At 48.7% G+C, this 25,216-nt stretch overlaps 1 protein-coding gene across 2 annotated transcripts in view; it reads left to right on the top strand.

The window, feature by feature from the left end:
- CSMD1 (CUB and Sushi multiple domains 1) overlaps positions 1–25,216 on the top strand; it is a 1,870,054-nt gene that overhangs the window by 1,805,267 nt on the left and 39,571 nt on the right. For both annotated transcript variants that reach the window (XM_077848529.1, XM_077848528.1), the window contains exons 53-56: positions 10,261–10,434; positions 11,839–12,012; positions 21,585–21,773; positions 24,507–24,680. In XM_077848529.1, the coding sequence (XP_077704655.1) occupies positions 10,261–10,434; positions 11,839–12,012; positions 21,585–21,773; positions 24,507–24,680 (711 nt within the window). The remainder of the gene's footprint in view (positions 1–10,260; positions 10,435–11,838; positions 12,013–21,584; positions 21,774–24,506; positions 24,681–25,216) is intronic.

Below are 25,216 nucleotides of genomic sequence, written 5' to 3'. Positions count from 1 at the left end.
CTTTGAGCCTCCCTGATTTCACATCCCGGATGCTTTTCATTATAAGGCAAAATACTTTGATGGTATCCTGTTGGTTTTCATGGTTGCTGGGGGAAAAAAAAAAAAACGTTTGCCTGCGATGTTGCTTCTATTTCCTGTGGAATGCGGACCGTTTCCAGTGGCAGCACCATGGTTGTTTCCAGTGATTTCCAGCAGGGAAGGCGGTGCCGACTGCTCTGACGGTCGCTGCAGCGGGCGCGGCTGGGCGCTCAGACGGAAGCACTCAGACGGTGGGAAGCTGGAGCCTGTACCTGCAGGAGAGCGTGTTGGAGGAGATGGAGGGTGGTCTCCGCCACACATTCCAGCCCCGAGCCCACGCTGCGTTGGCACCTGCGGGTGTGGATTCTGTGCCAGGACCTTTGAGGCGGGACGTCCCGGGGGGGCTGGACCACCCTGTGCGTGGGCATCACGGTAGCTCGGCCCCGGAGTACCTTTGTCATAAAGCTCGGCCCACACTCACTCAGCACTCGCGTCCTTGCCTTGCTGCTGGGGCCTCCCCGGGTCTCCCCAGGTTCTGCACATCACCGAGGACTTGTTCTCATTTACCGCCTGTGCAGTTCTACGCGTCTCCCTGGCCTGGAGAATCCAGCCCCGGGAATACCGACCCCGTATCAATTCATCAGGTACCTTCTAATCCATCAGGGACGTTGTATGATCCCCCCGCTCTCAGTTATTCTCTTCTGTTTACCTGCTCTGTGGTAGTTCGCGCTGAAGCCAACAGAGAGCGGGCCGACCGCCGAGGTGCTGCACGGCTAACCCAGCCCTCCTGCTGGAGAAACCGACATCCGTCTTTTGATGACATTTTATCATTTAGACTTTTTCACACATAACAAGGCCTCATCTCCCCCACTTTGCCGCCCCTTTAGCGTGTAGTATTTGAGATGTCAGCGACAGATTGAGATGTCTCTCCATGCAAAGAACATGATCTTTTTTTATTAGATTGTTTTGCCAGTATTTGGAATAACTTTGCCTTTGCCGTACTATGATGACCTCCGAGGAGATGAATTCTTTTGCGCGTGTAATATCATGGTGACATTCATGTGGCTAAAATGGCTAGGTGACAGGGTTCAAAATAATGCAGTTAGGCCGTATTTTTTCATAGTTCTCAGGGAATAAAATTGGAAAATATTCTTCAAACGCCTGGTATTTTATGATAGATCCATGTAAAGCATTTGAACAGCCGATCATGGCGATGCTTACATTACAGCAGAAAGACGGTATTAGAGTGAGAGATGTATGTGCCCCCCCACCCCCGATCTTTGCTATACAATCTTCCGTGTAAAATGTAGGTGGTAAGATACCAGGGAAGGTAAAATATTTGGAAACAGCCCATGCTAACCTTCACATGCTCTGTATGCATCATCGGTGGCTGGGAGATAAATGTCACGATACTCTCCCCAGCCACAAGCACTTCTGTCTATATTTCTGAATATTATCTAATGATACTCATTTAATTCCTCAGGAAATATGGCATAGGATGTAAAGGTTAATAGGATGCAGGTCTACTTTTTCAGGAATTTATAATCAGAGGAATAAATAAGATAAATACCAAGTGCCTTTAATAAAAAGTCGGGATTAATGAATCACAAAAGAGAGAAAGCCGGGGCAGGAGCGAGAGGCTGGTAGAGGAAGGGCTATGGGGGAAGCCACTTTGAGGAGCAGGTGCAATTTCAGCAAGCAGAAATGGCACAAATTCACCCAAGAAGCCAAGATGCAGAGCGGTGCGGGAGGTGGCCTGGATGCCACAGGATGTTAGGTTTACCTGCTGGGGAAGCACTCACATGGCAACATGCTCGTGGGAAAGGGGCCCTCTGCTCACCCAGACACCTCCTCCAGGTCGAGGACAGGCTTGATCCCGTGCCTAGGAAAGATACTGTCCTCGGAACTCACCATCTAATGATGGGTATAAACAGGTGAGGACAAGAGGGTTCTATTTGCTGAATTCACAGCAGGACAAAACAGCAAAAAAAAAAAAAAAAAAAAAAATCTAGGAGTCTGGATATTATAAGTGGATGGTAGGAGAAATAGACTCTCCCATTGCAGGGAAACCCGGAGTATCAGAGATCTTTGAGGTGCACATAGATGAGCCTTGATTCCTTTAGGCTTTATTGGCAGAGGGCAGGTTCGGGCTGAGTTAGGAGGGGTGCAAAGATGTGTCACAGGCAGACAAGTTTGGGGAGGAAATTTCAGGCATGGGGGAAGTGATAGCGTGATTCTTTGGGGAACCGCAGGAAAAGGGACAGATGAAGGCTTTCTGAAAGCCCCAGAGACTACCCAAATCCTGAAATCATGTTTATATTAAAGATGGCTTGGGATCCCTGGGTGGCGCAGTGGTTTGGAGCCTGCCTTTGGCCCAGGGCACGATCCTGGAGTCCCGGGATCGAATCCCACATCGGGCTCCCGGTGCATGGAGCCTGCTTCTCCCTCTGCCTGTGTCTCTGCCTCTCTCTCTCTCTCTCTCTCTGTGACTATCATAAATAAATAAAAATTAAAAAAAAAAAGATGGCTTAAAATAATTGCCCTTGAATAAGATATGCCAAGAAAGACTAGATATCAGCGTATTTTGTGGGGAGCACGGGGCCCTCCTTTGAGGGGCTGACGCAAGTGCCGCACTCACATCACGGGGAATCTTTGTGTGCTGTGTCCACGGCACCACATCCTCTCTGGCTTAGGCCAAGTGGCTGAGCCCGGCCCCTAGAAAGCCTACTTGCAGGAGACTAACGTTTCCTCTGTCGGTATTCAGACGTGTTCCTTTAATATGTGCAGATCTTATGATTTAAGTGCTTCCATCCAGTGGTATTTAATGCCAACAGGTTACTCCTGCATATAAGTGGATCTGAGCCATGACATTTTGGGACTGTTAATACTCAAGAAGAGTCTGTAAATTGGCTTTTGGGATCCACTGGCTCTGGAAGCCAGTGCTTGTGCCCAGCATGGACAGAGCGAACCAAATTGCATGTCCGATTCTTACACAGGCACTGGCCATTTGTGATGATTATTATTTGATGTCCAGCAATATGTACCAATAGTCACCAAGCAAACACTAAGGTTGCATATTTGGTTTGTAGATTTTCTAAAAATGTATGAATGTATTCAGTGTTAATCCCCAGGTCAATATTAGAATTTATATGGATACAAACCGATGCAGTGAAAAGGTGACCTTGCAGTGGTGAGCTCTAAGGGGGGGCGAGATTCTGTGTGTGTGTGTGTGTGTGTGTGTGTGTGAATGTGACCTTATGGGAGGAGAAAGAGCCAATTACATAGTTCTTATTAATGGCACTGGCTCCACACCAAAGGACGCAGGGCTCCTGGTCTGTGTTGCGTAGTACACACCTATAGGGCACAGCTATGCCATGGGAGATGCTGTGTCCAACATTTATTTTTTTTCTTTTCTTTTCTTTTTTTTAGAGAGAGACAGAAAGAGAAAGAGTGGGAGGTGGGTGTGGTTGGAGGGGCAGAGGGAGCAGGAGAGAGCGAACCCCAAGCAGACTCCTTGCCCAGCGTGGAGCTGACCTGGGGATCCGTCACACAATCCTGAGATCACGACCTGAGCCAAATCAAGAGACAGATGCTTAGCTGGTTGAGCCACCCAAGTGCCCCTGGTGTCCAACATTTCTACTGGTACAGTGGGTTTTTATGGAATAAGCGGAAAAAAAATGGAACTAAGTAAAGTTGCCACATCGCAGAATTCACTTCTAAAATTGCACGAGTGTGTGTAATTGTAAAAGACTCTAACATAGCTTACCTGAGAGGACTTGAAAGTTGAAAGGGTTCGCGTTTGCACATGCTGTGATATTAAGGTAAATCTGCCAACTGACGTCTGACACCCTGGGCCGGTCACTCGGAAGTCACCAGTGTGTTCTCAGGAGGCCGTAGACCGTGTTGCTCATTCCAGATGAGCAACAAATAGTGAAACATGACAGGACGTCAAACATTGCTCACATCCTATGGGTGGGTAAGGTCCCTGCTCTAAAATCCGGCTGCATATACACATTCCAGAAAGTGTGGATAGCATGCTTACACCTACTGAAGGAATCCAGTTCACTCATGGATGAGTGTTCAGAATATCCACCCTAGCAGAAACAGGCTCAGGAAACCACCTCCGTCCTCGCAGAAGTGTGGGACCAGACCTGCTAACATGTGCAATTTAGATGGGCCTAGAAACAGCTGCTTGGGGGGGCTGGTCCTGCTGTGGCCCTGGGGTAGAGGGTAAAGCTGCATTGCTGACCTGCCTGGTCCTTGGTGCTGGCCCCCAAGACCTCAGACAGCAACCTGGGCTCCCCAGGGAGCGTGGCCACTTCTAGCCATGGACTCCTGCGCCTGGCACAGTTTGCAGGGAACTCTTGACCGAGGGGGACACCAGGAAGCCAACCCAGCCCTCTGGGTGAATGGAAATGCTTGTCCCCACCTTGTTTGCTGTGGAAGTCAACTGGGAAGCTTTCAGTTAACCTTGCTTCCAATCTCTGTTTTAGTTATTATTATTTTTTTTATTTTTGGTAGATGTTATCCCTCCTGACCCAACTTTAGAGAAAGATTATTAAAATAAATTCCCCCCTTTTTTTAAATTTTGGGGCCTTATAACCAAAATATATAACAGTTCATGAATGATGACAATAATACAGCCTTCATTACATAGAGAATAGCATAAACGACTTGTAAGTCAGCGATTTCCAAAGCTTATGATTAAATGCGATCACTTGGCAGACAAGGTGGACCTTCCAGATTCCTACGACCTGGCTCCTTCTTGTACAGGACAAGTGAAATCTCACTCCTAGTCCATTGTTCAGTTTGTCTTTTTAGGCCGATTCGAATGACATATTTTATGGTCTAGCATGTGGAATACCGAGAATCGTCTGAGCAGAACCAGGCAATGCCCAGCCTGGCGTTGAATTCTTGACTCTGCCATGGATTCGAAATCAATTTTGGGAGTTGGTGAATTTCCCATGACTGAGTCATACCTATTCTGCACGTGGAGCAGATGTAGAGTTCCAGAAACATGGGAGAAATAGAATGGCTAATTCACATTTCAAGTCCAAGGAAATTTGGCGATTCCTTTAGGATGTGCCTTTAAACCTATGTATCTGTTGAATTAAAAATCATATGGGATTGCAATTGTTTGGCATTCTGCTTAGCTCCTCAGCCCGTCGCCAGTCTGTGCTATCAGGTTCAGCTTAGCGGCAGATTACTAAACCCGTTAGCAGGATTGATACAGAAATAAAGCAGGCCCATACCGATCACTCCGAGGATTTTCTTTCCACTCTTTACTGAAAGCATTCACTTCTCAAGAACTGACTTCCTGGAGTCATTATATTGGCCGCAGGGTTGCCTGCAAAATGCATTTCATGACCTGTGTTTCAGCTGAAGCCAAATGTTGACAAAAAACGAAGGAACTAACAAAAACGTGGAACCTTGGGTCCTGGCATAAGGGCTTCCAGTACGATCGCATTGTTTTAATGAGTCGGTATTTTGTGTTCAAGTGTGTGGGGCTGCCCTCATCCCAATTTCTTTTTTTTATATTTTGTAGGTAGTAGATTCCCTTATCCTTTGCTATTGTTCATACTTAATGGGCCTGTAATAACTAAAACCATCCTGCCACGCGGCAGGTGAAGTAAAGCACCATACGTCCAGTTCATAAGCTGAGAAGGATGAAGGGGGATACCCTTGTAGTAAATGGACAATGTGGTCACGTAACTCCGTAGTCTTCCTACTTTAACAGAGACTATAAAACAAATAAAATTTCTCATTTCGGCACCTACAGTCTGCCTTTCTACCACCTTTACCTGGTTAGTGATTGTACAACCTTCAGGCCTTAAACGTTGCCTGCCTCAGGCTTCCCGATGCCGACTATTGGTGACGTGTCCCGCCCCGCTCCCCATCCCACGAGGGGCACACCCTCCTCAGTCCAGTCCCTTCCGTGTCCTACCTACACACCTCTTTTTCACTCTCTACCTGGTTGCACCTTAACCTCTGTGTAACCTCAGGCCCCTAGAACACTGCAGACCAGTAGGAAACCATCATGGGATTGTCGTCAAGTAGTCGAAAGTCGCCTGCCTAGCAGGCAATGGGTTTGGATACACTTTGACAGTGGAACGGACATCACCGCCAACTGCGAAGTTGCTTTATTTCCGTTCACTTGCACAAGTATTCTGTGAGTGGCAGATTTTAGCCACTGGACCGAAGTGTGAAGGGCGTGACAAAGCATTCCCTGGTAGATACGGAGACACGCTTTCTACAGCGTGTGTGGAACAGACCTGGGGCTACATTAAGGATAAAGAAATCTCACAAAGGATTTAACATAATATTATCATAAAATCGTAGAATCTTACGCTTGAAAGAGACCTCAGAGTACGCTGAGTTCAAATTCTCACCAATGTAGTATTTTTCCCCATTAGCATTTTTACATCATGTTGACATTTCTCGATAAATATTCTGAGTGACATTTTGTGAATATTCTATATTTGTAAATAGCCTGTAATCGGTTCATGACTCTGAATGTTTTAAAAAAGAACCCGACAGGGCAGCCCGGGTGGCTCAGCAGTTTAGCACCACGTTCCGCCCAGGGCCTGATCCTGGAGAACTGGGATCAAGTCCCGCGTCGGGCTCCCTGCATGGAGCCTGCTTCTCCCTCTGTCTGTGTCTCTGCCTCTCTCTCTCTCTCTCATGAATAAATAAATAAAATCTTAAAAAAAGAACTCACAGAGGGCTGGAAAGTCATAGAAGGGAAAATCAGATTGGTCTGTCTTAGCTTCAGATGGGGAAGTCACCTGGTCTGCATTCAAATTAGGAGGTGGAAGTCACAGGTGATGCTGTTGATTCCCCCCTTGAGGCTCTGAGCAGCAATGAAGTGCTTTGGAAAACATCCTCTCTTTTCTTTTTTGTATTTAAGGCCAGTTCCTCAGAGAACTGAAATGACCAGGTGTCAGGAAAGAGTCGCTGTTAGGAATTGCTATTTCCACACACGGCTGCCAACCCTTTGATTTTGAAAGTATACGGTTATCTCCTTGACTACTAGGAGAAGCCTTGTGCCAGGTTTTCAAAAGACAGTGCAGCCTTGGGACGCCCGGGTGGCTCAGCGGTGGAGCATCTGCCTTCAGCCCAGGGCGTGATCCTGGAGCCCCGGGATCGAGTCCTGCGTGGAGCTCCCTGCATGGAGCCTGCTTCTCCCTCTGCCTGTGTCTCTGCCTCTCTCTGTGTCTCTCATGGATACATAAATAAAATCTTTAAAAATTAATAAATAAAATGCCCAAATATCCGAAAACAGAAATAAAAAAAAAAAAAGAGAGAGAGACAGTGCAGCCTCAAACTCTACAGTCTTACCGAAAACTCAATTGAAAAGAAAATGTTTATTAAGGTTTAAAAGTGAGTCTAGCCAGGGGTGTCTGTCCAAATCCAGGATGAGACTGAGCAGATCGCGTAAACGTTGGGGGCTTTCCACTGCGATGCACCTTCTCCAGCACCGAGCTTTCCGGGCCCCGAGCCCCCTCCTGCTGGAGTGGTGGCAGGCTCCAGAAGGAACCCCCGGAGCACTTGGCATGATCTAGGACAACAACCGGGGTTAGGTGGCCCACTCTGTCTTTGCAGATCGGGTTGTGCTGTGGTGGTGCACGTTTCTAGAAAGCAGATCTCTAAGTGGTCCTGTCACAAGTGACGGCTCCGTGAGCTCTCTGTGCCCAGCCTGTGGGCCGCCTCTGGCTGTCTTACTAGTCCTTGTCACTGGGATTGGAAATTGGCTCCATCCCCCTGCCCAGCAGTGTACCGTGCCTGTGGCAGCCTCTGGGATGGGGAGGGCCGTGGAGCCCAGGCCACACGCTGTGCTAACATCCACAGCTTCGGAGGCTCCTTCTCCAGCCCACAGAGCGCATTCTTCCTCCTGTGCATCAAGGCTCGGTGTGGGGGAGGTGACCTGGCCTCTTGCCGGCATCGACCTAATCGATCTGGCCCAAATGCAAAGAACCTGTCAAGGCAACAAAGAATCAACCGAATCCAGCATGACTTTTTTTGACCTGACCTCTTATAAACGGTGTTCAAGTAGGGATGCCTCGCCATCGATTTGGTTTTCTCCCTCTCCGCTCTGCAAAGTCACCTTGCCCATAATAAACTTAGCTCAAAACCCAGGAGAATGCAGAGCTGCTGAACACTGTCTTCGGCAGAAATATAGATTATTATTTTAAATTCTTCCAGAAAGAATGGTGAAGTGTACTCCAATTGTTGCATGGGAACAGCTTGCAACTTCCTCGACCTTGGAGGTAGCCTACTTTGCGTAAAGCGTTGACAGGTGTGTGCTCTGTTTGAGAAGTAAATGGCCAAGGGAAGTCTACAGCAAAATACTCTGCATGTGCTCCAGCCTGTGTCACTCCCGCCCCACGGAAACGTTGAGGCTTGGGTGGGTAATTTAGGAACTGGCAGTGGATGCCTTTCTCTTCTTGTTTATCCAAAACGCGTGTGTAACATGGATGCTTGTAATGTCAGGTCCTCCTTTTTTTTTTAAATAAATTTTTATTTATTTATTCATGAGAGACACAGAGAAAGAGGCAGAGACACAGGCAGAGGGAGAAGCAGGCTCCATGCAGGGAGCCCGATGTGGGACTCGAGCCGGGGACTCCAGGATCAAGCCCTGAGCCGAAGGCAGACGCTCAACCGCTGAGCCACTCAGGCGTCCCATGTCGGGTCCTCCTAATGCTTCATGTTGTGTTGATTAGTAAGATACTCTTTCCATGAGAGAGAGAGAGATCGAGATTAGGAGAGAGGGAGGAAGGAAAGGGAGACAGGTGAGGAGGAAGGAGGATGAACAGAAGGGAAGGGAAGAATGTGGAAAGGAGAATGGAGAGACAGACAAACACCTGGCCCGCCCTGCCAAGGTTCCTCTGCTACATGGCACCTGTGCTTGTCGAGGGGGAAGCAAGTGCTCAAGGACGCTAGATAAGGATGGGAAGGCGGCCTGTACTCAGGGCCACTGCAGTGGGATTTTCCAGGGAAGGAGAGCTGCGGCTGGACTCTGGATGCTTCATGGGGAGTGGGGGTGACAGCCCAGGACAGGTGCGGTCCTGGAGGGGGGTCTCCAACGGGGAGCTTCAGGGCGGAGCGGTTTCTGGCTAACTCGGTCGAGCAGGGTCTCCCTCAAGGCAGGCCAGGTGGGCAGACCTCGCCTGGGAGATGGGTGGGGGGAGCCCCTCAGATATGGAGGGTTGGAGGGTGGGGGCTTCTTACTTCTTAGCAGAGTTTTCCTAGAACTGGATTTTCCAGGAAGGAACGTGGATGGGCCTGTGAGAAGGCTCAGGAGCCGGACTGACGTTGAGCCAAGCCGAGGATCCTCGTCCCCCTCCAACCTTCTGCTCACACAGAACTGAGCACGGCCTTGCCTCCTGCTCCACGTGGACGCTCTCTGTCATTGAAGCTCATCTGGCGCCACGTCCGCCGAGTAGTCATCTTCTCAATTCGATTGCTTCCTGTCCATGCTTTTCTCCTCCCTTCGGTGTGAACCTTTACCCGATTGCTTCGTCCTGCCTTTTCTTTTCCCGCTCTGCACACTGCTCACGTGCGAGCTCAGGGACCCCGGGCCTCAGCTAACGCCCCAAATCCTGCTTCTCCTAAGTCGCTCTGTCTTCAGGACTCCTCTCCCCTGAACGCTAGCCTCCTCTTTCAGCTCAGCACGGGCCACTTCCACCTAGATAGTCACAGCGTCAAACCTAACCAGATGCACAGGTTTGAAAGGGAGCATGTTTTCTGATATTCATCTTGCCTTTGAAACTCCACAAAGAGCTTAGTGATCTGCTGTCTCACACTGGAAATATTACCATCCTTCTCCTTACCTTCCAGGCTCAACAGGCTACGAAACCTATCTGTAGCAACTGGGAGCTCCTCTTCCCTTTTTTATGGCTTTTATTTGGAAATACCATAACAAGATAAATAACAAAATCTCAGTAAGAAAAAGAAGTCAAAGAAATGCATGGGGCAGTAATTGCATTAGCAATCATATTTGTTAGCAGTTTCATTATCTGAAATATTACTCGTTACCCACAATTCTTGAGAAAAAAAACAAACAGGTCACAAAGAAAGACACCATATCTAAGAAGAATATATATAAGTGGGGAAAATCCCCCAAAGCCAGGCACTTGACGATGTTATTCACTTGACGGCAAAGGCAAGCAAAGTGTGAATGCAGCACTTTTATACAAGACAAATTCTCCAAAGTGAGCTTATTGGTTTTACTTATGTTTGTAGCTGGCCACTGCGGTTCCCCGGATCCAATCGTGAACGGTCATATCAGTGGAGACGGATTCAGTTACAGGGACACTGTGGTTTATCAGTGCAATCCCGGTTTCAGGCTGGTTGGAACTTCCGTCCGGATATGCTTGCAGGACCACAAATGGTCCGGACAGACCCCGGTCTGTGTCCGTAAGTACACTGTGGACGACCCCAGCGGGTGCTTGCTCTGGTCACACCTTCTCCTGGTGCGAAGCCTTAGCACAGACGTGGGTAGCCTCAGAGTGTTCCCAGCTGTGCCGAGAGCCCTAAGGGCACGGCCTCCCCTTCTCTCTCCCATCCACTCCCCATTCTGTTTTCCCCCAGTGCCTCCAGACTCCTGTCCACACTTCATGTGCTCCTTAACTCATCTCAAACAGGCCCCCGGACAAGTGATGTCATGCACTCATGTTCCCGGTGCCATCACAGGTTCAACAAGGTGGAAACAGAACCTAATTATAGGAGGGGAAAGATGCTGAGTCTGAGTCTGCGGGTTGGCTTTGCAGAGTCCCCGGAATAGCCTCATGCCCCGATCCTCGGTATTGTTTTGTATTTTTGTCATCGTTTCATCTGGAATAGAGTTTTGTGAGCAGTTCTTCCCCTAACAGAAGAGGTAAAACCATATATAATGATTGTCCTCAAGTGTTAAACCATCCAAGATAAATACTGACCCGTATTTCTAGAAGACCTCTCATACTCTATCGCAAAATTTTGTTTTAAACCAGTTGGCTTCTTTGCACTAGTATATTCTTTAGTTTCCCCTGAATTAAACAAAGGAAATGTGGATATAGCTCTGGGATAATGACAGGTATTATCTGGGCTGGTGCAGTGGTAAACGTGCAGAGTTCAGGGGTGAAAGCTTTGCTTAGAAGAAAGAGCTGTTGACAAGATAAATGAGGAGGAAAACACTACTTTCATGACTGTAATGTGTTTCTTTGGAAAGGGCCACCGAAGGGTATCTTTGGGATTTGTATTGCTGTTATTTAGGGCATGACATTAATGGGAGTTCACTACATTTCAAAAGATTGTACAATAGGGATTGTCAAAGAAAATACTGTTTAGGCACACGTAGTTCTTGCTAATTTCATGATGTTTAAATTGATATTGGGATAATGTGTGCATACTCAATTTAAATGATCAGCCAAGTCCCTATAATGTCTCAAAACAAGGGTTTCACAAAATTGCCTGGTGTGTTCTAAGGGGAGAATAATCAAAATTCATAATTGATATAAGAATTTTAACACCCCCTTGTTTCTCACCGCTTTTTTTTATAGAGTTATTTGGTGTTCTGTTGTGATGTAAGAATAATTCTTATTCTGAAGAAAGTGCATTTGCCAGTGTTGGCCATTTTCCACAATGATAGTTAAAACTGGTGGATCACCTCACGGTTCTTTCTCCCCTTCTTCCAAATACACGTGCGACTTGTGACGTATCTGACAGCCTCGAGTCTCTCCACCCGCACGTCTGACAGGCTCATATGTCTATTGATGAGAATCCCAAGGGAGGGTGACGCCCGGGTATTTTCTGACGCTGACGAGGGCCTGTCTTCCCCCGCAGCCATCACGTGTGGCCACCCTGGGAACCCCGCCCACGGATTCACCAACGGCAGTGAGTTCAATCTGAATGACGTCGTGAACTTCACCTGCAACACGGGGTACCTGCTGCAGGGTGCCTCCCGAGCCCAGTGTCGGAGCAACGGCCAGTGGAGCAGCGCCCTGCCCACCTGCAGAGGTAGGAGAGGCCCTGGGCATGGGCCCCAGTGGTCGGGGCGGCGGGCCGATTAACACCCCAAGGTACCCGTGGGCGTGGTGCTTCATCCCAAGGCACAGGACGCTGCAAACGCTTTCCCTCCTCGGGATGAGGGGGAGATAATTGTGAGAATAAAGCACAACTCCCTCCGTGGCTTTTGTTGAGTACTAGCCAGGTGTTCAAACACAACAGTCCAGGACTCCAGGTAGGTCGGCTTCTCTCCCATCTCTCTGTCTCTATCCCCCCCCCCATCCACACAACATCTTTGGACTTGGAGCTTCTAGACCTACGGCTGCATTTAAGAAGTTTTCATTGCTTTTGAATCTCTCTCCTTGGTGTTGTTGTTTTTTCCATGCATTTCTTTAAAAATTGCCATATAGATCTAAGCTTTTCGCCTGCATTTTCAAGAAAATGCTGTTTTGGAACTTTTGTATTTCTAGATGTTAGAGCTCATGATATTTAAGGTTCTGCTTCAATTGGTTTCCATTAAAACACCTTATTCACTGAAGGTGAATCGTACTTTACAGTGTGAAGGTGAAGGGGTTTTTATGGCAGATATGGTAATGAGCTTTCTTCCCGCTTCCCGCCGACATCACCCACCTTCCCAGGAGGCCCCGAAGGAGGCTACATCCAAATGAGACAATAACAATTTTTGAAAGTTATGTGAACTCGGGCTAACAACTGTGGAGTTCTGGTACAAGTCTCTATGGGAGTGCGAGGTCTTCTAATTCCACTTCCCCTCTAAACACTAGTATTAGATTCACCCTATTTCAGTGTAGAGGAAGTCTTGTCAGCAAGAGAAGGTCTTGTTGGTCTTGTCGGTCCCCTTGTTCTCACCCTCCCCAGAAAGCAGGCTTCTGGCTGTGGCGTGGTCAGGCGTCGGGTGCGGGATGCACTTGCTCACTGAGTTTCTTGCAGAAGAGCCCAGCTGGCCTCCTGGCAGCGTGGCGGTCTGCTCAGCACCAAAACTAACAAGTTTCCCTTTTAATGTCGTTGTTATTGTATGAGCCACGGACCAGGGTGAAGGGAAGCAGAGTTAGGGCACATCTTTGAATGCGTGTACCTGCCCAGAAAGCTGGCTTCTGCGTCTCACCTCTCAGCACTGAATATCAGGATATTTTGGGATGCCCTAAATGGTTATGGGACGCTGCGCTAAACTTAGCTGGAAGGATGACCCTCAGCTGTCACAGGAAACCATGAGGTACGCTTATCTGCAGGAAGGGGTGAGGACACACCCCTTGAGCGGCTGCGGAAAGACACAGCTATGAGCGTCTGCTACGTGTTCGTGGGGCTGCAGCGATCTAGATAAAGATCAAACTGTTTTCTCCACCCGTATGACAGGAAAAACACAGCACAGCTGAAACCACGATTAAAAATGAATGCCCATAAACTTGGATCCGATTCATCTGCACGGGGGCGGGGGGTACAGCGGAAGCGTGCGCTGATGGCTTAGGTACACCAGAGCACCCCAGGTTGCTCCCCAACGCCCTCCCGCTCTACCCAGTGTCACAGTTATTAAGCACATGCTGCATTCCGAATGCTGCACCCAGTACAGAGATCAGTAAAGTAATCCCTGCCTTTAAGGAGAGACGGTGAAGAGGAAGGGGTGGGGGAGCTAACGAGGTAGGGAGATTGTCCCCCACAGCCGCGGAGACGTTGTCCACCTGACGCAGAACACATTCTTGTTGGACGAGAGACGGAATGAACTCAAAATCGTGGGCTTTTCATTAACAAACCATTTTTGGGACCTATATCCCATGTTCCTCTAATTTATACCAAGGAAAAGGAGCAGACATTAAGTGCTATCTCTTACTAATGGTTTTCAGGGTTTAGGTGCTGCGCTAGGTCCTTTAGACGCCTCTGGCACCGCACAGTGCTGGGAAAATGCAGGCTAAAAGCTTAGACCTATATGGCAATTTTTAAAGAAATGCACGAAAAAAAAAAAAAAGAAGGAGAGAGACTCAACCTCTTCAGTAGTAATTTTTCCTTTTCTTACGTTTTTCCCATTTCTCAAAAAATATGAATCTACTTAATATTTTAGCAGACTTCGTTTTTCAGAGCATAGAAAAGCAATGTTTTAGGTTTGTAGAAGAATTGAGCAGAAGAAACAGATTTCCCACGTACCCCCTCCCCGCACACAGGCACAGCCTCCCCCACTGTCAGCATCCCCACCGACGGCGCATTTGCTACAGCTGGTGAACCCACATGGACACATCTTCATCACTCCGGGCCCAAAGTGTACATCAGGGTCACTCTTGGTGTGGTTCATTCTATGGGTTTGGACCAGTTTTCGTAATGACATGTATGAACCCTGAGAGTATCATGCAAAATCGCCTCACTACCCTAAAAATCCCCGGTACTCCGCCTGTCTATTTCTCTATCCCCAACCAGCCCCTGGCAACTACTGATCTTTTTTACTGTCTCTATAGTTATGCCTTTTCTAGAAGGTCATATACTTGAAATTATCCTGGATGGAGCCTTTTAAGTCTGGCTTCTTTCACTTAGCAATATGCCCTGGAGGCTCCACGTATCCTGATGGCTCGGTAGCTCATCTATTTCTTGTGCTGAAAGACACTCCACGGTCTGGATGGGCCACCCATTATTTATCCATCACATGCTGAAGGGCATCTTCGTTGCTTCAAGTTTTGGTAAATAGAGGTTTTTGTGTGGACGTGAGTTTCCAGCTCCTTTGGGTAAATACCAAGGAGCATGAGTGCTGGACTGTGTGGAAAGAGCGTGTCTAATTTTGTGAGAAATCACCAACCGTCTTCCAAGGTAGCTGCGCCATTTTGCACTCCCACCAGCGATGGGTGAGAGTCCCTCTTGCCCTGCATCCTTGCCAGTGCTGGGTGTTGTCAGTGTCCTGGATTTGGGCCGTTGTCGTGGGTGTGCAGTGCCTCTCCTCGTTCTCTCAATTTGCATTTCCCTGATGACATGGGACGTGGGGCACTTCCATGTGCTCACTTGCCAGCTGTGTATCCCCCCTGCTGAGGTGTCTGTTCAGGTCTGCGGTCCAGTCTGTGTTTAGGTTGCTTGCTTTCTTACTGTAGAGTTTTAAGAGTTTTTCTATATTTGGGATTAACAACCCTCTGGTAGGTACCTCCTTTGCTAATGTTTTCTCCCACTCCATGGCTTGTCCTCTCACTCTCTGGGCCCTGCCTTTTACAGGGTAGAACCTTTAAATCTACCTTGCTCCATTGTCAAGTCTGTTGCTATCAGTACATGTGATGAAGGGGGAGATGGTTGGCAGAGGCAGTCCTGGTGGGATTGAGTGAGAAGAACGTCTCCAAGGTGTCTTTGCTCCCTGCTTCTTCTCCCTATTGCTTTGTTTTCTTCATTTATGATCTAAGAGATATGATCTAGGGCACAGGATTTGCATGTTTATTATAAAACCAGGAGAAGCATGATCTCAAAAAGGACAGGCTCATAAAGGTGGTGAAGCCTTAGGAAAAAAAAATGGCATAAAACATAAAACTCAGAAAGTTGAAGGTAACAAAATTATAGCTACTTTTTAAACAAAATTGCTAGGATTCCTACTGTCTACTGCAATACAACCCGATTCCTATCTTACGTGTTCCTTGAATAATTCCACGTGAGTTTTAGGATGTCGTATCTCATGCAGGCGTGCTCTTGTGCTTGATTTCTTCTCTCAAGTTCTTGATAATATCTGATTGTCAAATGTCTGATTCAGGTAGGTCAATGAATCGTGGGATTTGGGGTAGTCCTGCAACATGTAGTTCATTCATGATGCGAAAGAGAAGCTCCACCCAGAATTTTGGAACCGAACGCCCAATAAATCTGAAGGGAGGCCAGATTACAGAGAGGCTTCTACAGTCTGTCTCCACCCTGGGCCACCTCGCTATTCTCAGACTCTGCCCTTAACAGGAAGAAGCTCTGCCGAGCCTGCGGCATCCGTGATCAATCAGAAAGCTCCCACCCGGGACACTAGCTATACAGCCTGCTAACACTGTCTTTGCAAACATGGTTAGAAAGTTAAAGAAGGTATGTTTTCTGTTAGTAGTTACATCTTTCTAGAAGAAATATATAATAGATGATGTGCTTGCAGATTTCATGAGAAGGAAGGGAAACAAGTGTCTCACATCTATTTAAAGAACCAGATTATGCACAGCGTCCTAGAGCCCCATGATTCTGTATAAAAGCTTCCTCTGACTCTTCATTTCCTTTTTTAAAAAGATTTTATTCATTTATTCATGAGAGACACAGAGAGGGAGGCAGAGACCCAGGCAGAGGGAGAAGCAGGCTCCTCGCAGGGAGCCCGATTGGGACTCGATCCCGGGACCCCGGGGTCATACCCTGAGCCAAAGGCAGACGCTCAACCACTGAGCCCCCCAGGCATCCCTCTTCATTTCCTAAGTTCCAAAACGTGTCATTACGCTCAAAGGCTCCATCAGTCCAGTGAGAAAACCAAGTCTGACAAATTTTAGGATAATTCAGTTCATGTTTCCTTTCTTAGTGTAATGATTTCTGTATTACATACAAGCTTTAGACTTTTTTCCTTTCTTACCCGTAGTTTTGTAAGATTGGGTGTTTAAATTCAAGAGACATAAAATATATGTTCCAATGTGATTACATACACTATGATAAAATTAAGAAAATAATGGGGTTACTGACGTTTCTGTTATGGTTAGAGAGGAATAAAAAAAAAGAGGAAACAATAAAAAAATTCCTAAAGGACCACTATGCATATGGTGGCATTTATATGTCTACAAAAGTCATACATATTATGATATTATTGTATCATATCATATTGTCTCATATTATCCAAAATTTTAAATGGTACAGTTTTCAAAGTAAGGGAAATGTAAGAACCAATTATGTGTTTGTGGCTTTACTGAACACAAGTCTTAGGTGTGTCTCTGGATAAAGGGCATCCAGGAGTAGCTACTGAACGCTGGGGGGAGCCCAGAATTGAATAGCAGGCTCTTGCCAAGAGCAGGGAAGAGTTGGGGCAGGTGGCTCCCAGAAGCTGCCCTTAGATCCCGACTTGAAGAGTATTTCCCAGGGGGAAGAAGGGAGTCGAGGTCTACCCTTCGGGTTTCTCAGCGTGTGGCACAGTGTTGCTCGGGGCGGGTGCCACGCTGTATGCCCGGTCTCTCCACTCACTCGTCGTGTGTAACCCAATGCGGGGTCCATGGTCAGAGCTCCTTCACGTCAGCTTCCTTACGTGCACACCCAAGGAAGCGAACCCTCCTCACATGTTCATGGAGATCTAGACCATCCAATGCTTGTGAAATTCTTCACAAAGTGCCTGGCACACAGTCCACAGTCCTCCCCACCACGTCTAAAGCCTCCAAAATTTATTGTTCGCTCAGGAAAGTCCTGCAATCAATTACAATCCACTATAATTAATTAGTGTTTATCTTTTATCAAACCTGTATATCTGAATTGAAGCTAAAGCTTACTTCATCTTTATCAGGTATTGATAATGTAACTTTCATATATTTGAAAAACAGTCATAAATTGCTATTGTTCTTTTTTGCTTTTTTTCCATCAGTAATCCCATTTTAAAAATTTTGATTCAACCAGCTAGTAAACACGTCCAAAAGTGTTCATTCTGTGCAACACTCTGAATACCGCATAGTTATCGTTGTTCTCTAAATATTGTGTAATTCTGTCTGTTGAAAACATTTTATTTTTCTAAATTTATTTATTTATTTATTTATTTATTTATTTATTTATTCATTCATTCATTCATTCATTCATTTATTTGAATGAAAGAGAGAAAGAGGGAGGGACAGAGAGGGAGAGAGGGAATCCCCAAGCAGACTCCACGTGGAGTGTGGAGCCCAACACAGAGCTGCATCCCAGGACCTTGAGATCAAGACCTGAGCTGAATCCAAGTGTCGGACGCTCAACCTACTGAGCCACCCAGGCGCCCCTGTTGAAAATAATTTAAAAACATGCTACATGGAACTCTAACCAATTATGAGAATGTTTAAAAAAAAATGTAGTGAACTGCTTCTTATTCCTTTTTCCCAGCATCACCGAATTTAAATCGGCTATTCTTAGCTTACGAAGCATCATTTTCTTATTTTCTTGCTCATGGTAGGTTTTTATGAGCTATAAAAGAAAATGGGAGAAGCAGGAGTAAAGACCAAAGAGATATAGAAACACAGATTTTTCAGAAAAAAAATCAAGAAAATAGGAGACAGGTCTTCCCCCCGAGGCCTCTGTCCTTTCTCCTTCTTTTCCTCCTTCCTTTGATCCTAGAGCACTGAAACCACAGGACATGACAGAGGTCAACAGGGCTACCCTGAGCATCCTTCTGCCTTCCTCAGTAGACCGAATGGAGAGTCCAGACTCATTCCGTGTGTTGCATGGACGGTGCTCATTGAGAGAAAGGGGTCTCTTACCTCCAGCCTCGATTCCTCAGTGAGCCCCTAGTGTGAAGCGCAGTCAGGAGCTCCTGTGGCCACCATGCTTGTCAGTCCATTCAGAATTTTTATTAGAACAATTTTCTTTAAATCTTAGGAGCTAAACTACACTGAGGAATTTTTGTAGAAGTGAAAAGTCAGGGAAAAAAATGATAAGGAATAAGGATTATATAGTTGCCAGTTTGTGTGCGATTTGGTGAGTTTAAATAATTCTTAATAAAAATGGAGAAACAGAGTCATAGTTTTACATTCCAATGTTGTGCACCAATTATACGTTCAATGCTCGGTGTACCTCCATGTTCCCGAGTGAGGCAGATGCTAGAGCTATAGGGTGATACGTGGCACATGGTCCTTTCTGAAAACTGGATTAAGCTTTGAACATGTGCCCAGTCTACCCTCAGAACTAAGGCTCCCATGCTCCCCATGCCATTGCTACATAATTTGGGCGTGGTCGCTTTTGTGCGGCTTTAAAACTAAACATCATCCTGAAATAATGACTGTCCCTGACACATTTGAAGCTCAGGTCTGACTTGTTTGGGTAATTCACCGAGTCAACTGCTACCTAAAATTTACCTGTAAGGGATTGTAACTTGTAAAAACGCTCTATTTAAAAAAAGTATTTAAAAATCGCTTTTCTTTTTTTTTTATAAATTTATTTTTATTGGTGTTCAATTTGCCAACATATAAAATAACACCCAGTGCTCATCCTGTCAAGTGCCCCCCTCAGTGCCCATCACCCAGTCACCCCCACCCCCCCACCCTCCTCCCCTTCCCCCACCCCTAGTTCGTTTCCCAGAGTTAGGAGTCTCTCATGGTCTGTCTCCCTTTCTGATATTTCCCACTCATTTTTTTTTCCTTTCCCCTTTATTCCCTTTCACTATTTCTTATATTCCCCAAATGAATGAGACCATATAATGTGTGTCCTTCTCCGATTGACTTACTTCACTCAGCATAATACCCTCCAGTTCCATCCACGTTGAAGCAAATGGTGGGCGGGCACGGGTGGCCGCGTCCTGGGCCAAGGAGGCTCCACACGGAGATGCCTGCGTCCATGCCCACCCACCTGCCCGCCCGCCCCCGGGTGCCTAGCAGGTGCCGTCCAGGCCTCTGCTGGACCAGGTTGTTGCTGCCCCAGCAGAGAACGTAGCAGGCTCTCCTAGCGGAGCCTCCAAATATCGAGGAAGGAATGCAGGGAGCTGCATCCGGCTCCGGCGGCTCAGGGCTGATGCGACAGGACAAGACCGGAAAGGCACTGGGTGTTATGCTATATGTTGGAAAATCGAACTCCAATAAAAAGTAAATTAAAAAAAAAAAGACTGGAAAGGCGAAAAGATAACGGGCAGACTTGGGGTGCATGTCGGCGTAACTCTTCCCACATAAGGAGCAATTCCGTTTTCCCTGTTGAGGCTCATGGACTGTTCATCATTGTCACGCATTTGTACTAACTTAAGGGTGCCGGACCACGAGGGGATGGGGCCGTGCCTGGGACCCAGCGCGCCAGTGTCCTCTCCAGGTGATTCCACTCAACCCGAAACCCCAGGGCGGCTGCTGGTGATCCCAGGGCCTTCGTGTCTCCAACGCCAGGCAGGGGAGCCCCTGGAGGTCACAGCCTGGTATTTTGGAGCAGGTGGCACGGACTCAGGTGTCCCAAAGTCTCCTCCTCTTCCTTGGGCCGACTGCGGCCTTGCCTCCCCAGCCTGCAGACACGGGCGCAGCTGGATCTCACACCTCCTGCAGCCCTCCCTCCCGGGCCTCCCTCTTCTTTGTGTCCTCGCCCCGGCTGGATCCTTCTTCCCAGCTCCCAAGCCGAGATGGCCCTGGCCTCGTCCGCCTCCTGTCTCCCAGCCCACCCCACTGGCCGGTAGGAAGGCGAGTGGGGCCAACCCCGCGAGGACGGGAAGGAGGCCAGAGCTCGGCTGCAGTGTTGACATGGGCTGCACGGGGCACTGTGGGGCCCTGTCCTGGCAGAGGGGCTTGGGGCCTGGTCCCCCCACCCCGGCTGGCTGCCTGGGCCGCCCCTACCAATGCTGTGCCGTGGACTGAGTCCCGAGGGCACGTAGGCACACGCGGACACGCGACCCTCGGGGACTTGCACTCCGAATGCAGGATGCACCTGTGCAGCTGTCTTCCGGGTCACACAGGTGGTTCGTCCACCAAGTCGTGTGACGTCCTCCAGGCGGGCGGTCCCTGCTGCTGCTCAGGGCTCGGCTGTAGTTTTACTGTGGGTGGGACGCGCCCCGAGGCTCACGGTGACCTGCCTGGGCTCCGGAAACACTTTTATTGTTGGCTCAAAAGAACTTGTGTCTGTGTCTTGCTTCTGTAAGCTCAGGGTTGCCCTGAAAAGCACAGAACAGGATTTTCCAGCACTGAAGGGATCCCGTATCCTCTGCTGCGCCCCACCCCTTCCCCGCTGTCCGAGGAGGGAGGAGGTCATGCTCTCGGAGGGGGGAACCGAGCTGAACCAGCTGAGCGGCCCCCCGTGAGCCAGAAATATCTGGAGAGTCGCCGCTTTGCCCGCAGCTCACCATGCACCGGTGCGCGGGTGCATCAGGTTTCTTTCCTCTCCTGGCACCTGCAGAAGCACCGTGCTGCATCCCCTGCACCCCCAGAGCACCCCAAGCACGGCCGCGTCCCTGCGGGCTGGTGCTGCCGAGGAGGCCGGCATCAGAGGCTGCCTTCAGCTACATTCCTATCAAGTGTTGATGGGACAGTTGGCATTTTTATTTGCATGGGGCGGACAGCAGACGCGGCTTCGGCCCGTCCTGGGGCCTTAATTAGTGCACGTGGGTGGGGGCGGGGACTCTGCTGTGCCATGGGGGGTGGAAATACTGCAGCCCGGTAAAAATACCCAAATGCACCCGACGTTTCCACCACACAAACCTAACCAAGAAAACCGTCTTTGGACGCCGCATGGAGGTCGGTTAGTAGGAAACGAAGGAAGTTGGCGTCCGGCCGTGAGGCTCGTGCAGCGGCAGGTGCACTGCCTGGCGGTGTTGGCAGCGCGGCCACGACGCAGTTAGCGGAAGGCGTCGGGGGAGCACAGGCTCGTGGGGCCCCGCGGCCACGTCCTCATCTCACGCACTTTCCGACGGGACGCGGAGCAGGCCCTCCTGTTTGTGACTGTGTCTAAACGATGCTACGTTCTTTTCCCTCCCCTAGTGGTGAACTGCTCGGATCCAGGCTTTGTGGAAAACGCCATTCGTCACGGGCAACAGAATTTCCCCGAGAGTTTTGAATATGGGACGAGCGTCATGTATCATTGCAAGAAGGGGTTTTACTTGCTGGGATCATCCGCCCTAACCTGCATGGCCAACGGCCTATGGGATCGCTCTCTGCCCAAGTGTTTGGGTAAGTGAGGGCTATTTCGGCCTCTTGGGGCAGAGCCCGTAACACCAGCACCAGAGCAACCACCGCAGAGTGCAAGTCCCTACAAATCGTGTAAGTTATAGGGTAGCTTTGCCGGCCGGTCAGGAATCACAAAACAGAACTCCGACCGGGTTAGGGGTCGGGAGGGGACAGGGGACACGGCTGCTCTCACGCCTGCGTTGGAGACAAACGGACCCCGTGTGCCGGGCGCGTGTGCACCCCTGTGTCGGCCTCTGCTCGGTGCTGCTGCTCACCTTCTGCCCCAACCCGGCAGCCACGTGTCCCCTGCACGCCCCAGACACGGGGCCCGGGGCCTCCACGCCCGGCATCCCCCGCTTCGCTGCGTCTGCACTCAGACTCAGAAGTACCAGCCAAGGCTGCGCTGTGGGGACCCTCTCTGATGGCCGGGCGTCTGGGGCCGGGGGTGGCGTCCCCCAAGGGACCTCATGAGTAGGGACGCCTCACGAGCTGCCCTGGTCCCCAGAGTCCATAGGATACTAACGATAGTATCTCGAGAGCATCTTCCTCCCGACCCATATGGTTCTATGACACGAGGGCAGACTGGCCTGGAGAGTCGGGTCCTATTCGGGCACGACGGCCGCCCCTCAAAGCACGATCCGTATTGCAGACCACGCAGATGAGCAAAACACACGTCTCTCCAAATAGCCACGGTCTTGCCTTCTTTTAACGTGCAAAACGATACGGTCCTTTAGCTCAAAGACCTCACCCTGTTACCACAGCCTGACCCCCAGGGAAAGGGGCGACTCTCCTCGGCCTCCTCAAAGTCACTCAGAAGCAAAACGGTCCTTAAAATCCACACGTCACCGTCTTCGCTTTCCTTCCGTGTGCGTGAAGAATGTGGGAGATGACGGTGACGCTTTCAATTGAATTTACTGAAACAGAAGTGATCATCTGTCTTACGTCCTAACAATTACGGCATTTCTGTTGCATTTTCAGGATAAATTCGTCCCGGAGAATTTTTTTTTTTTTTCCCTGTGATTCAGGGGCCCTCGTAACTCCTCCCAATCGAGATGGAAACGTGTCTCAAATTATAATCCTAACAATGTAATTAATTTCTGTGGAGAAAGAGTGACTTCTCTCAAAAACAAAGGCACAGCCTCATGCGCCCCCAAAGTGCATCTGTGGATGTATTAGAATCTTCATCAAATTTTATCTGCTTTCTGGTTTTCTAGGCCTTCACACATGGGGATTTTCCAGAGAAATTAGTTTTTCTCTCTTTGTCTCCCCAAACACTTCCTTCGCGGCTTCCCTGGCCGATGGGAGACTTCCATTAGCTTTGGCAATGATGCCAGCGAGCTCCAGACCCCCGGGAGCCAGGTCGTAAGAGGCTCCCGCTCTCCCAGGGGCCCGCTTCCACCACTTGTTGTCCTTAACAGTTGGAATTACCCCGCGGCTGCGAAGGCGGGTCCTCGGGGAGCCGTTGGCTGGTCCCTGCTCTCGGCAGCCAGGCTTCACCTCTGGTTTGGCTGTTAGGGTCTCACTGAGTTGGTTTTTTTTTCTCTTTCTCTCTGAGTTTCACCTGGAACTGACGATGACCAACCGTTTACTGCTCTGGCTCTAATTAGCTTCCTTTTAGGACTCTGTGTAGATAAAATCTTGCTCACTAACGAACGCATGCCAGTGGGAGACGGGATCGATATAAGGGCTGACGCGGCTCATGGGGACACTCAGTGCCTTTCCACCTTTTAGACCTACCTCCCTGGATGAGATCGCTTTGGGGTTGCCTGGGATCTAACGGACACCCTAGGCTGTTGAATCAGTGGCCTTTGAATAATTTGTCGGTAGCCTGAGTGCAGTCAGCTCTTTGCACGTAGCCCAAGATTCGTCCGTTGTTACCTCTAATTGGAGACATTACGGAAAAGGAGGGATGAATCTTCACCAGTCTACACTAATCTGGATCCCAGAATTGTCCTTTTTGAAAGATAATTTAGGAATAATTATAGGCCCGGTTTGGCAAAATTCTAAAGAAACGAATGGGAATGCTGAGATTATTTTATAATTATTTGAGGAAAATTAACCACTAATTTATCATGACCGTTATTGTTATTATTGTTACTTAAACATATTAAACCGCCACCTGTTCAAGGAAAAATTGTTGGAAGGGTCATCGTAGATCCATGAACTGGAAGAGTAAGCAGGTATGAGAGAGTTTTGAGCCACGCGAGTATACGATTGTCATTTTAACAATAGTTTATGAGTCTGTGTAATCTCTGACTTTTTGTTGTATACTACTTTTTTAGACTTCAGTTAAGGACAGATGGGGGAAACGTAGATAGAGTGACTTTCTCTTTGTTTTTTTTGTTTGTTCTTTCTTTCTTTCTTTCTTTCTTTCTTTCTTTCTTTCTTTCTTTCTTTCTTCTTTCTTTCTTTCTTTTTTTTTTTTTTTTTTTTTTGACTTTCTCTTTGAAAGCCGAGCTGGGAATTTCTGTCTTAAACAGAAACACCTCAAGAGAGAACAAAACCGAGACAAACTTCACTGACAGATCAATTTCTTGTCCTCGGTACCGTATGAATATTCGAGGTGGGGGGTGTCACCTGGAAAGTGGTATCTGTTATTTGTCGGCTGCTGCGATAATCTGCCGGTGTCTTTAGCGGGTTCTCGGCAGCAGGGGTCAGGGGGTGTCCGTGTGGAGACCGACCAAGCTAAAGCATTCACAGGCCTGATGTGCCCGTTCATGCTACCTTTTCCCTCAGCCATATCGTGTGGCCACCCGGGGGTTCCTGCCAATGCCGTCCTGACGGGAGAGCTGTTTACGTACGGGGCCGTGGTTCACTACGCCTGCAAAGGGAGCCGGGACCTTGTCGGCAACAGCACTAGAGTCTGTCAAGAGGACAGTCACTGGAGTGGGACGCTGCCCCACTGCACAGGTGAGGAACCGGGCCCTGGCTGGACCCCTGGGGCGTGGGGAGTGGCACCGCCCGCCGTTCCCCGGCCTGACTCCATGTCCTGCCACGGAGGCCGGGGTTCCACGTGGTCGCCCTCGTCTTCATCAATCCCCTGGAGGCCCAGTCACTTCACATCCCCGCTGTGGGAGACGTGGGAGTTCCTCAGCGCCCTGGCCAGGGGCCTGCCTACCCTCCCTCCGTCTGTCCCCCTCCTTCTTGATTCCTCGTCTGCGCTTCCTCTCGATTCTTCTGCCTCGCTCCTGTCTCTACCTGGCAATTACATTGACACCCTTCGAAAAAAATGAAAAACCTTCATTCTTTCACGGATAGTTCTTAAATAAACAAACCTCAGTGAGTCAGCAACTCTGGACACAGCTGAGAAGAATCAGACCTCTCCCTTGACTGTTTATTGCCCAGTGCACTTTGACCCCGTTTCCCTTTTATCATCCATACTGACACACCCAATGGACAAATCCCGTCTTCATTATTCCCATAGTTTTATTTCTTCTAGAGAACAC

Source organism: Canis aureus, chromosome 15 (assembly GCF_053574225.1).
Source record: "Canis aureus isolate CA01 chromosome 15, VMU_Caureus_v.1.0, whole genome shotgun sequence".
Classification (NCBI taxonomy): domain Eukaryota; kingdom Metazoa; phylum Chordata; class Mammalia; order Carnivora; family Canidae; genus Canis; species Canis aureus.
This window is presented reverse-complemented; position numbering and strand designations above follow the sequence as displayed.